General features: G+C 42.6%; 1 protein-coding gene across 1 annotated transcript in view; it reads right to left on the reverse strand.

Moving 5' to 3' along the window:
• babam2 (BRISC and BRCA1 A complex member 2) overlaps window positions 1-14,417 on the reverse strand; it is a 193,317-nt gene that overhangs the window by 55,564 nt on the left and 123,336 nt on the right. The window contains exon 7 of the mRNA XM_021584324.2: window positions 565-674. Coding sequence (XP_021439999.1) covers window positions 565-674 — 110 coding nt within the window. The remainder of the gene's footprint in view (window positions 1-564; window positions 675-14,417) is intronic.

The following is a 14,417-nucleotide window of genomic DNA, read 5'->3' on the forward strand; positions in this document are numbered from 1 at the left end:
GATGATGCTCATTGAAACTTAACTTCTGGTTGAAAGTTATTATTGAAAAGGGAGACGCTAACAAATTAGCAACAACATCCTCTTTGGTAACACCTGCTGCAAACTAGCCGACAACAAAAGCTAGCTAGCTAGACCTTGGAAAAACTCCTGCCTGTTGGCCATGAGTTTTTGTAAAAACGGTCCCACCCATTAAGTCAAATTGTAATTGGTTGATTCTACTGTCACTCTCTAATACAGTTGAATGGCAGATGCCGTTATCTAACATCTGACGGCCTAGCCAATGGCTGACTTAATTTCCCAGAGACCAGCAAAGAAAAATCCTGATGGGATAATATTTGTCTTCAGTGTTAACCCTTTCCAACAAAAACTTAATAGATTAAATCAGAATATCATTGAAAATAATACTATTATTATTATTATTATCATAATCATTATTTTATAAATCCCTAAACCCTTTTCTGAAGGCGTAGAAGGCCAGTGGTTCCTCAGCATGCATTTATTCACTATTCTGAAAGTCTAAACCATACAGCACCAATGACCATATTAACTGATTCATACACTTACTGTTCAATGCTGGGGGACAGGTAGAGTTTAGGGAACACTTGGGTGGCCTCTGCGTCTTCAAAGCTGACGGAGAGAAGAGCCACGTCTTCCCCAGGGTCCAACGTTGTGTCCTGAGGGAGAGGGGGAGTTAGTACTCACAAATAAGAATCATTTCACTTCTCCATGACCGGTATTTGTGAATTAATCAAATCAATGAATATCTTCTTATACTGTAGAATATTGGATAAAAAAAAACACAGGTGAGCTGTACTTCAGTGTTGAGTCAAACTCAACCCTAACAAGTCCAGTTTAGCCTGCTTAGGGTCATTTCCCAGTCCAAGCCTGATTTAATACATCTGAGTGTATGTGTTTGAGATGGACACACAAAGAGAGAGAGAGGGCAAGAAAGAAAGGGCAAGAGAGACAGATAGAGAGAACAAGAAGAAGAAGAAAGAAAGAGATAAGAGACCAGATGATACATCTGATTAGTTTCACGCCGCGCTGACTTCGACAGCTGCAGCCGAGTAGTGGCGCTGATGACGGGAAGTACCAATCAAATCATGTGAGAGAGAGAAGCCACCCGAAGCCGCTCTAGATGAGCCGATCATGCTGATCCATCTCTTCAAGGTTTTGATTTCCTCCCCCCGTTCCCTTTCTATATCATTTTTCCTAGAGCTAGCCCCCCTACCATTATGGATCATCATTAGCAGGATCCGACATTAAGCGGCACTCACGGTTTGCGCTAAGCGAACGAGGGCTGGGGAGTTAATCAAATGTCTTACAGTCGGTTTGAACTCATCCATTTGTGCTAATCGCTGCCCTTCCCGGCAAGGGAATCTCCCCCACCACCATACGGTATGTGTTGAGGCGCGGCGCTACCAGTTTCCTTAGCCAGGCGTTTCAACGCGGAAAACCACGTAACCAAAGCAGGCACAATGAATGAGGTCTGTCAAAGAGAAGATGGCTTTTCTTCGATAGATGTGAAACGGTTGAATGAGCCAAAGGCGGCTGTTTGCACTCCCTCATTGGGCAGTTTCTCTCAGAGTCAAAGCAGTTAATTGTATTTTGTGCAACCTAATTGCTATTGCGGTTGAGTTTGAATTAAAAGCGTTACAAATGAGGCTTGAGGGAGTTGGGTATATGACTCCTTCCCATCAACGACTCCCTCTCTGGTCCTGAATGAGGATGGCCACCACACTCCCCATGGACGTTGGGTTTTCCATACCACTGGTTCAACAGGGGGGGGGCTCAAAATGACCCATCTGAATTAGTCTCGGTGGCTCAGTTTTGGGACTTTGCCGTACCGGACTTCGTATTTCAGAAACAATATGAATAGAAATGTTGACATTTGCCTCTGCAGGCAAGGAGAAAGTTCTCTTCCATCTAGCCCGGTGCAGAAGAGTGCTGCACAACACACAACATATAACACTTCTTCCCAAATGATATTGGTGTGTGTGTGTGAGTATGTACCAACAGCCACAACAATGACGATGGCTGCCTCATGTCTCATCCTGTCCCTCTTGTCACAGCCAATAACATAGAGGGAGAAAGAAAGGGGGAGTAAAAGAAAATAGTGTCTGACTTTCAAAGGAGTTGCCTGATTGAATCAGCTTGCATCAATGTAGTGGATGTATGCGCCAGTAAGCAACTACGCTCCCTCTCGAAAGGTGAGGGAGGAGGAAGAATAAGATGAGGGGGGAAGGTAAGGCATAGTCATTTCCCAAAGTTTTCACTGTCAAATTCAGGCCTCGTCTGTCGTCAGTGAGGTGACCAAACAGATACTTATTTGAAAGCAACGCTTGCGGAGAGAGAAGGAATGTACAGAAGGTGAGAGTTGGGGTGGGAAAGAACATCAGGTTCTTCAGCATGCGTAGCATTGCGTCACGGTCCTTGAGAGGCTTTCGTCTCAGACGCACAGTCAAAGGACCGTGTTTGGAGATGATTCACTTCGTCTCGTCCCAAAAAACGACAAGCAGCTGTCAAAAGACATACGACATCACGGAAACAACAAAACCAGGGAGGACCCCGAACTCTTCTGTTTTCTTTTTACAGCTATCAACCACTATTAGTCTGCTGCAATATGCTGATACACACGTGTCTGTATGGGTACAATCCCTCTGTGCATCCACGCCTCCCTGCAGTTTTGGTTGCATAAATGTCCTCTTCCGTATGGGGCCAAAATCCTGACTTGTAATATGCATACAGAACTTCAGAACACATTCAGAACATACTCTAATGAGGTGTTCCAGGGACATCTCCAATCATGAGTTGCTGAGTGACAGAGGGGTAAACTCACAATTTCAGCCTACATGACCTTACAAATGGCCCAACTACATCCACCTGAAGATGATTGGTGGGAAAGTTTACAGCCTCACAAACGGCAGTGCAGATGTCAAAGTCTGGGTGCGACCTCCGAGGTAGAATACTACATTTGGCCTTAGTTTAGGAGGCTATCTCTGGGCTTTGACTTACCGAACTAAGAACTTAAGATCGGGTAATGTAAATGAATCAAGAACAGGAAAAGGATTTGTATGAATGAGGGAGTGATAGCAGTGGTGTTAACACTGAGAACAGAACTGAACCACCTACACATTTGAAGCTATAATTTTTATAACTAGACGGTAAGCGATATATTTGTTGTAAACATATATATCTTTTTTAATCAACAATACATTTGTAGAAAAATACACATTTATGTAAGAAAATATCTTTGACAATGGGAGTTTTAATGCCGACTGCAATGTGAATCCCCAAAAACGAAAACAAGAGTCCCAAAGTGCTCCCCAAAAAACAAAATGCCTCTATGCGTTTATACACAGATTGTATGCTTTCTACAGCAATACACTTCGGGCCAAGTGCTGCCTGCTTAAGTACAGAGCAGAAAAACGAACAATTTTAAAAACCTTTCTTCTCTCCACAGGCCATAGGCAGGGCCTAATGAAGAACCTCTCCATGGGGAGTAATGAGTCTATAAAATGACCCCGGTTGAAGGACTGCGAGTCAGGGAGGGAGTCCTTAAGGAGGTGGGTGGACGGGGACAGTTACTTACTGCACACCCGGGAGTATGTGAGTCAGCCCCAAAGACTGGGGTTGAGAGAGAGGGTGTATGAATGTGTGTGTGTGTGTGTGGGGGGCTGCTTGAAGTCAAGCCTTCACGTGGCCACTACTCCACTGTTAGCCTTGCTCCCTCCTCTCATCCGTCTTTCTCTCTCTCCCTCTCTTTTCTTCCTCTCGCTCCTTGCCTCTGTCTGTTGATGCCCTGTAGCATCTCCTCTCTGTGACATGTGACAGGTTGGAGATGTGACAGCTGTCCTTACGCCAGACCATGTCCGGCCAAAGTCACAACACGCACACACACACTAAACAGACAATGCTCTCGACAAGGGCAGTACGGAGGTAAAGACTATTGTCCGTCTTATTTGCCCATCTCCAAATGTCATGGGCACCGTCATGGGGCAGCTTGAGTGACACAGGGGTTATTGCGTAAGGATGAGGGCAGCTGCTGGGCTTGCTTTGAGATTCTCTGTCCATCTGTCTGGACACAGTGTTTCACCGCCACAACGCAACCTGCCAGTCAACATTCTTGGAGGAAAGTAAAAAATCTTGAGGTCTACATTGAGAATGGTAATGAGCTGAAAAGAAACACAGCAAAACATGTAGGTGGGTGTCTGGGAGATTTTGAGGAGCTCTGACATTTCAATTGGGGCTTAGAGCTAAATGGTTCCTTTGCATGAGGGACACTAACCAAGCAAAATTGCCCAATTCTGATCCCAGGCTTTTTCAACTGGATTTCGGAAGCGGAGAATCAAAATCATCCATTCATGAGGAAACCACAACTAATTACGCTGTTGCATGAGACTTCTGGGTCCACTTTACAAATTGCCTACTATCAATGGGGTTGTCCATTTTGCTGAGAGCTGATAACGTCAATGTGCCATTAGATAGCAAAGCAGTGTCTTGTAGAGCAATTTTCATTCCATTGATGTCAAAATGACATTTTCTCATTCAGAGGAAGCACATGAGGGGATATTGGAAGATCGTTTCATAACTACATTTCTCTGCATGCTTTTCACTGGGTTTTTCCAAGAATGGGTGAATAAGATGGAAGATACAAGTGCACCACCATAGCTTCATCGTGTACAGCATAGCACAGAAACACTAAATTAACATAAGTCTTCTTTAAAACAATCTTCTTTACAGTTTAATTTATCAGAAAGGTAAGGTTACAATTCCATGCATATTCAAGAGACCTAGCATTCAACTGATTGAAAAGATGTCCAAACAAGCAATGCAGAATGGATACATGTTCTGTGTTGTGGTTCATAGGCCTGATGTAAGCTTTGTGCCACAACGCCCAGAGGCGGAAAAGGGTATATCATTGGGTCAAGGTGGCTGTTGCCAATGCACGTCTCATCGCATTAAATGTTCTGTTCTGACAGACTTAGGAGGGGAGTTGAGGATGTGAGATTGTTCCTAATTAAGTGTTACTGTGTGACAGAAGGGAGGGGGGGATTTTGTGAGGCCAGTGCAGTATGCTCTCTATGGTAAGACGTCCCCAAGCCTTCCCAAACCTGCATACATATGCACAAATTGAGCAAAGGACCTGAGGGCCACAAATGCATGTGCCCGTGCACACACACAGATACAGAAACACACACACAGACTATCCTACTTACATTCTCTCTCTGACAATGCTGGAATGCATGTAAAAGGTGGAGACGGGTAAGGTCAACCATTAACCAGCCGGCACCATGCCGTCATATTGCGTGCGGTGTGTAATGGCATCACTCTGTCATGCATATAATAGGGAAGCGATTACAGAGCACACACAAACACGCTCTGGCTGGACCCACCCCGGTGCCAAGAGTATACCAGGGAAACCACGACCTAAACACACCTCAAGCCTGTTGCCATGGACATGTGTGTGTGTTGTGAGTGAGTGAGTGAGTGAGTGAGAGAGAGAGAGAAAGAGAGAGAGAGAGAGAGAGAGGGAGAGAGAGAGAGAGAGAGAGAGAAAACGTGTGTCAAAGTAAGGCCCCATCAGAGCTGGGTGTGGCAGCAAAGGGAACCCACGCTGTGGCAGTTTCATGCCAAGCTGTTCCAAAGTCCACTAAGAATATAAAGACATGGTCAACAATGACGAGAAAATATGAATAGTTTTTTTCATGGGTGTTGGTTTTGTGTAGTGTGTAAGTGAATACATAATGCACATCCACTGTTCCCGCTGTTATTAGTAGTTCTGTCAACAAAAGTCAGGAAAATCAGGACCTTTCTGCAAAGGTCAACAGGAAAGATGTCTGTGTTAGTGTTGCTGGCATATCTGACGCAATTACCAAGGACATACAAAACTAGACTAAATGCAATCGTCAGAGTAGAGAGCCGAGGGGGGCGCCTAAGGCAATACGCAAGGCCGATAATGGGCGGAGGGTGTCATTGCTAAGTGTGACATTGGCAACAATGACTCACCAGCCATGATATGCGTTGTTAGGCATCTCTCTAGTCGAATCGTGAACATTTAAATCTTTCCCAGCGCTGGAGTGGTTCAAAACACAATACACTAGGGCTGTTCTTTTGACCAATCGATTAGTCTAAAATGTTAAGTGTATTTTTTCCTTATACAGCACATTTGGAATGAATTCAGACCCCTGGACTTTTTCCACATTTTGTTACGTTACAGACTTATTCTAAAATGGATGAAATTGTATTTTTTTTTTTGCAAAAAAACATTCACATAAGTATTCAGACCCTTTACTCAGTACTTTGTTGACGTGCCTTTGGCAGCGATTACAGCATTGATTCTTCTTGGGTATAACGCAACAAGCTTGGCACACCAGTATTTGGGGAGTTTCTCCCATTCTCCTTTGCAGAGCCTCTCAAGCTGTCAGGTTAGATGGGGAGCTTCGCTGCACAGCTATTTTTTAGGTCTCTCCAGAGATGTTCGAATTGGTTCAAGTCTGGGATATGGCTGGGCCACTCAAGGACATTCAGAGTCTTGTCCCAAAGCCAATCCTGTGTCTTGGCTGTGTGCTTAAGACCGTTGTCCTGTTGGAAGGTGAACCTTCACCGCTGTCTGAGGTCCTGACAGCTCTGAAGCAGGTTTTCATCAAGGATCTCTACTTTTCCCTGTTCATCTTTCCCTCAATCCTGAGTCGTCTCCCAGTTCCTGCTGCTGAAAAACATCCCAACAGCATGATGCTGCCATCACAATGATTCACAGTAGGGATGGTGCAATGTTTTCTCCAGACGTAACGCTTGGCATTCACGCCAAAGAGTTCAATTTTGGTTTCATCGGAACAGAGAATCTTGTTTCTCATGGTCTGAGAGTCTTTAGGTAACTTTTGGCAAACTCCAAGCGTGCTGTCATGTGCCTTTTACTGAGGAGTGGCTTCTGTCTGGCCACTCTACCATTAAGGCCTGATTGGTGGAGTGCTGCAGAGATGGTTGTCCTTCTGGAAGGTTCTCCCATCTCCACAGAGGAACTCTGGAGCTCAAGGCCCTTCTCCCCCGATTGATGTGCTTGGCCGGGCGGCCAGCTCTAGGAAGGGTCTTGGTGGTCCCAAACTTCTTCCAATTAAGAATGATGGAGGCCACTGTGTTCTTGGGGACCTTCAATGCTGAAGACATTTTTTGGTACCCTTCCCCAGATCTGTGCCTCGACACAATCCTGTTTTGGACAATTCCTTCGACCTCATGGCTTGGTTTTCGCTCTGACATGCACTGTCGACTGTGGGACCTTATACAGACATGTGTGTGCCTTTCCAAATCATGTCCAATCAATTGAATTTACCACAGGTGGATTCCAATCAAGTTGTAGAAACATCTCAAGGATGATCAATGGAAACATGATGCACCCAAGCGCAATTTCGAGTCTCATAGCAAAGGGTCTGAATACTAATGAAAATAAGGTATTTCGGTTGAGTATTTTTAATACCTTTGCAAAAAAATCTAAAAACCTGTTTTCGCTTTGTCATTATGGGGTATTGTGGGTAGATTGACGAGAAAAAAAAGATTACATTTTGTTTAGAATAAGATTTTCTTTTACATTACAAATTAACTTTTAACAAGGCACACGTCAATTGAAATGCATTCCAGGTGACTACCTCATGAAGCTGGTTGAGCGAATGCCAATAGTGTGCAAAGCTGTCGTCAAGGCAAATGGTGGCTACTTTGAAGAATGTCAAATGTAACATTTTGATTTGTTTAACAATTCTTTGGTTACTACATGATTCCATATGTGTTATTTCATAGTTTTGATGTCTTTACTTTTATTCTACATTGTAGAAAAGTGTACAAATAAAGAAAAACCTTGAAATGAGAAGGTGTGCCCAAACTTTTGACTGGTAATATATATATATATATATATATATATATATATATATATATATATATATACACACACACACAGTGGGGCAAAAAAGTATTTAGTCAGCCACCAATTGTGCAAGTTATCCTACTTAAAAAGATGAGAGAGGCCTGTAATTTTCATCATAGGTACACTTCAACTATGACAGACAAAATGAGAAAAAAAAATCCAGACAATCACATTTTAGGATTTTTAATTAATTAATTTGCAGATTATGCTGGAAAATAAGTATTTGGTCACCTACAAACAAGCAAGATTTCTGGCTCTCACAGACCTGTAACTTCTTCTTTAAGAGGCTCCTCTGTCCTCCACTCGTTACCTGTTTGAACTTGTTATCAGTATAAAAGACACCTCTCCACAACCTCAAACAGTCACACTCCAAACTCCACTATGGCCAAGACCAAAGAGCTGTCAAAGGACACCAGAAACAAAATTGTAGACCTGCACCAGGCTGGGAAGACTGAATCTGCAATAGGTAAGCAGCTTGGTTTGAAGAAATCAACTGTGGGAGCAATTATTAGGAAATGGAAGACATACAAGACCACTGATAATCTCCCTCGATCTGGGGCTCCACGCAAGATCTCACCCCGTGGGGTCAAAATGATCACGAGGACGGTGAGCAAAAATCCCAGAACCACACGGGGGGACCTAGTGAATGACCTGCAGAGAGCTGGGACAAAAGTAACAAAGCCTACCATCAGTAACACACTACGCCGCCAGGGACTCAAATCCTGCAGTGCCAGACGTGTCACCCTGCTTAAGCCAGTCCAGTCCAGTCCAGTCCAGGCCCATCTGAAGTTTGCTAGAGAGCATTTGGATGATCCAGAAGAAGATTGGGAGAATGTCATATGGTCAGATGAAACCAAAATATAACTTTTTGGTAAAAACTCAAGTTGTCGTGTTTGGAGGACAAAGAATTTTGAGTTGCATCTTAAGAACACCATACCTACTGTGAAGCATGGGGGTGGAAACATCATGCTTTGGGGCTGTTTTTCTGCAAAGGGACCAGGACGATGTAAAGGAAAGGAAAGGAAAGAATGAATGGGGCCATGTATCGTGAGATTTTGAGTGAAAACCTCCTTCCATCAGCAAGGGCATTGAAGATGAAACGTGGCTGGGTCTTTCTGCATGACAATGATCCCAAACACACCGCCCGGGCAACAAAGGAGTGGCTTCGTAAGAAGCATTTCAAGGTCTTGGAGTGGCCTAGCCAGTCTCCAGGTCTCAACCCCATAGAAAATATTTGGAGGGAGTTGAAAGTCCCAAAACATCACTGCAGTCCCAAAACATCACAACAGCCCCAAAACATCACTGCTCTAGAGGAGATCTGCATGGAGGAATGGGCCAAAATACTAGCGACAGTGTGTGAAAACCTTGTGAAGACTTGTGAAACCGTTTGACCTCTGTCATTGCCAACAAAGGGTATATAACAAAGTATTGAGGTACACTTTTGTTATTGACCAAATACTTATTTCCCACCATAATTTGCAAATAAATTCATTAAAAAAATCCTACATTGTGATTTTGTGGATTTTTTTTCTCATTTTGTCTGTCATAGTTGAAGTGTACCTATGATGAAAAGTACAGGCCTCATCTTTTTAAGTGGGAGAACTTGCACAATTGGTGGCTGACTAAATACTTTTTTGCCCCACTGTGTGTGTGTGTGTGTGTGTGTGTATATGTATATATATATATATATATATATATATATATATATATATATATATATATATATATATATATGTGTGTGTGTGTGTGTGTGTGTGTGTGTGTGTGTGTGTGTGTGTTTTTGCAGGTATATATATTACCAGTCAAAAGTTTGGGCACACACACACACATATATATATATGTGCCAAGTAAGAAAGCTAACGTTCAAGTTCCTTGCTCAGAACATGAGAACATATGAAAGCTGGTGGTTCCTTAGAACATGAGTCTTCAATATTCCCAGGTAAGAAGTTTTAGGTTGTAGTTATTATAGGAATTATAGGACTATTTATCTCTATATAATTTGCATTTCATATACCTTTGACTATTGGATGTTCTTATAGGTACTTCAGTATTGCCAGTGTAACAGTATTGATTCCGTCCCTCTCCTCGCTCCTACCTGGGCTCGAACCAGGAACACATCAACAACAGCCACCCCCGAAGCATCATTACCCATCGCTCCACAAAAGCCGCGGCCCTTGCAGAGCAAGGGGAACAACTACTCCAAGTCTCAGAGCGAGTGACGTTTGAAATGCTATTAGCGCGCACCCCGCTAACTAGCTAGCCATTTCACATCGGTTACACCAGCCTAATCTCGGGAGTTGATAGGCTTGAAGTCATAAACAGCGCAATGCTTGAAGCATTGAGAAGAGCTGCTGGCTAACCACACGAAAGTGCTGTTTGAATGAATGCTTACGAGCCTGCTGGTGCCTACCACCGCTCTATCAAATCATAGACTTAATTATAACATAATAACACACAGAAATACGGGCCTTAGGTCATTAATATGGTCGAATCCAGGAAACTATAATCTTGAAAACAAAACGTTTATTCTTTCAGTGAAATACGGAACAGTTCTGTTTTTTATCTAACGGGTGGCATCCATAAGTCTAAATTTTGCTGTTACATTGTACAACCTTCAACGTTATGTCATACAGTGCCTTGCGAAAGTATTCGGCCCCCTTGAACTTTGTGACCTTTTGCCACATTTCAGGCTTCAAACATAAAGAAAGAAAACTGTATTTTTTTGTGAAGAATCAACAACAAGTGGGACACAATCATGAAGTGGAACGACATTTATTGGATATTTCAAACTTTTTTAACAAATCAAAAACTGAAAAATTGGGCGTGCAAAATTATTCACCCCCCTTAAGTTAATACTTTGTAGCGCCACCTTTTGCTGCGATTACAGCTGTAAGTCACTTGGGGTATGTCTCTATCAGTTTTGCACATCGAGAGACTGACATTTTTTCCCATTCCACCTTGCAAAACAGCTCGAGCTCAGTGAGGTTGGATGGAGAGCATTTGTGAACAGCAGTTTTCAGTTCTTTCCACAGATTCTCGATTGGATTCTGACTTGGCCATTCTAACACCTGGATATGTTTATTTTTGAACCATTCCATTGTAGATTTTGCTTTATGTTTTGGATCATTGTCTTGTTGGAAGACAAATCTCCGTCCCAGTCTCAGGTCTTTTGCAGACTCCATCAGGTTTTCTTCCAGAATGGTCCTGTATTTGGCTCCATCCATCTTCCCATCAATTTTAACCATCTTCCCTGTCCCTGCTGAAGAAAAACAGGCCCAAACCATGATGCTGCCACCACCATGTTTGACAGTGGGGATGGTGTGTTCAGCTGTGTTGCTTTTACGCCAAACATAACGTTTTGCATTGTAGCCAAAAAGTTCAATTTTGGTTTCATCTGACCAGAGTACCTTCTTCCACATGTTTGGTGTGTCTCCCAGGTGGCTTGTGGCAAACTTTAAATGACACTTTTTATGGATATCTGTAAGAAATGGCTTTCTTCTTGCCACTCTTCCATAAAGGCCAGATTTGTGCAATATACGACTGATTGTTGTCCTATGGACAGAGTCTCCCACCTCAGCTGTAGATCTCAGCAGTTCATCCAGAGTGATCATGGGCCTCTTGGCTGCATCTCTGATCAGTCTTCTCCTTGTATGAGCTGAAAGTTTAGAGGGACGGCCAGGTCTTGGTAGATTTGCAGTGGTCTGATACTCCTTCCATTTCAATATTATCGCTTGCACAGTGCTCCTTGGGATGTTTAAAGCTTGGGAAATCTTTTTGTATCCAAATCCAGCTTTAAACTTCTTCACAACAGTATCTCGGACCTGCCTGGTGTGTTCCTTGTTCTTCATGATGCTCTCTGCGCTTTTAACGGACCTCTGAGACTATCACAGTGCAGGTGCATTTATACGGAGACTTGATTACACACAGGTGGATTGTATTTATCATCATTAGTCATTTAGGTCAACATTGGATCATTCAGAGATCCTCACTGAACTTATGGAGAGAGTTTGCTGCACTGAAAGTAAAGGGGCTGAATAATTTTGCACGCCCAATTTTTCAGTTTTTGATTTGTTAAAAAAGTTTGAAATATCCAATAAATGTCGTTCCACTTCATGATTGTGTCCCACTTGTTGTTGATTCTTCACAAAAAAATACAGTTTTATATCTTTATGTTTGAAGCCTGAAATGTGGCTAAAAGGTCGCAAAGTTCAAGGGGGCTGAATACTTTCGCAAGGCACTGTAATCACGTAAAAGTCTGGCAAATTAGTTCGCAACGAGCCAGGCGGCCCAAACTGTTGCATATACCCTGACTCTGCGTGTAACGAACGCAAGAGAAGTGACACAATTTCACCTGGCTAATATTGCCTTCTAACCTGGATTTCTGTTAGCTAAATATGCAGGTTTAAAAATATATACTTCTGCGTATTAATTTTAAGAAAGGCATTGATGTTTATTGTTAGGTACAGTCGTGCAACGATTGTGCTTTTTTCGCAAATGCGCTTTTGTTAAATCATCCCCCGTTTGGTGAAGTTGGCTGTCTTTGTTAGGAAGAAATAGTCTTCACACAGTTCGCAACGAACCAGACGGCCCAAACTGCTGCATATCCCTTGACTCTGTTGCAAGAGAAGTGACAATCTAGGTCGTTAAAATAAATTAATGTTAGCAGGCAATATTAATATATACTTGTGTACTGATTTAAAGAAAGGCATTGATGTTTATGGTTAGGTACACGTTTGAGCAACAACAGTCCTTTTTCGCGAATGTGCACCGCATCGATTATATGCAACGCAGGACACGCTAGATAAACTAATAATATCATCAACCATGTGCAGTTAACTAGTGATTATGATTGATTGTTCTTTATAAGATAAGTTTAATGCTAGCTAGCAACTTACCGTGGCTTCTTACTGCATTCGCTTAACAGGCAGGCTCCTCGTGGAGTGCAATGTAAGGCAGGTGGTTAGAGCATTGGACTAGTTAACCGTAAGGTTGCAAGATTGAATCCCCGAGCTGACAAAGTAAAAATCTGTTGTTCTGCCCCTGAACAAGGCAGTTAACCCACCGTTCCTAGGTCGTCATACATATATATATATGTGTGTGTATGTATGTATGTATGTATGTGTACATGTGTATCATTCAACATTTTGGGGTCACTTCGAAATGTCCTTGTTTTTGAAAGAAAAGCAAATATTTTGCCCATTAAAATAACATCAAATTGATTCGAAATACAGTGTAGATATTGTTCATGACTATTGTAGCTGAAAATGGCTGATTTACTCGCAAAACACCCATCTCAACGTCAACAGTGAAGAGGCGACTCCGGCATGCTGGCCTTCTAGGCAGAACTGCAAAGATAATGCCATATCTCAGACTGGCCAATAAAAAGAAAAGCTAAAGATGGGAAAAAGAACACCAGACACTGGACAGAGGAACAGTCTCTGCCGTTCTCTGCCGAGTTCTCTGCCGAGAAGGCCAGCATCCCAGGGTCACTGTTGACGTTGAGACTGTTGTTTTGTGGGTACTATTTAATGAAGCTGCCAGTTGAGGACTTGTGAGGCGTCTGTTTCTCAAACTAGACACTCTTAATGTACTTGTCCTCTTGCTCAGTTGCGCATCGGGGCCTTCCACGCTTCTTTTCTGGTTAGAGCCAGTTTGCTCTGTTCTGTGAAGGGAATAGTACACAGCGTTGTATAAGATCTTCAGTTTCTTGGCAATTTCTCGCATGGAGTAGCCTTCCTTTCTTCTGAAACTTGGCATTCTGGTTCTGAGAAAGTTATTTGTTTCTGGCCATTTTGAGCCTGTAATCGAACCCACAAATGCTGATGCTCCAGATACTCAAATAGTCTAAAGAAGGACAGTTTTACTGCTTCTTTAATCAGGACAACAGTTTTCAGCTGTGCTTACATAATTGCAAAAGGGTTTTCTAATGATCAATTAGCCTTTTAAACTGAAAAACTTGGATTAGCTAACACAACGTGCCATTGGAACACAGGAGTGATGGTTGCTGATAATGGGCCTCTGTACACCTATGTAGATATTCCATTAAAAACCAGCCATTTCCAGCTACAATAGTAATTTACAACATTAACAATGTCTACACTGTATTTCTGATCAATTTGATGTTACTTTAAATGGAAAAAAATGTGCTTTTCTTTCAATAACAAGGTCATTTCTAAGTGACCCCAAACTTTTGAACGGTAGTATATATATGTTATTGCTTGACTAAAACAATCTCGGTCGACCAACAGCCGGACAACCAAATAATCGTCCAGTCGACTAATTGGGCCCAAGAATATACACATAGTTTCACCACCCCAAACATCACACGTGCTGGTGAGCCATAACCACAGGTTAAATTGTTCTCAGCACAACAAACAGCTGGGTAGATGATAGTCACCCCTAGTCATTCACCAAAGGAGGAGTCAATGCACCTTCAGGTGGGGAATGTGATGTTCCCACGTTCAGTGAAGGGGAGAAAATAGAGAGAATCTGGGGACACTGC

This window comes from Oncorhynchus mykiss, chromosome 25 (genome assembly GCF_013265735.2).
Source record: "Oncorhynchus mykiss isolate Arlee chromosome 25, USDA_OmykA_1.1, whole genome shotgun sequence".
In the NCBI taxonomy this organism is placed as follows: Eukaryota; Metazoa; Chordata; class Actinopteri; order Salmoniformes; family Salmonidae; genus Oncorhynchus; species Oncorhynchus mykiss.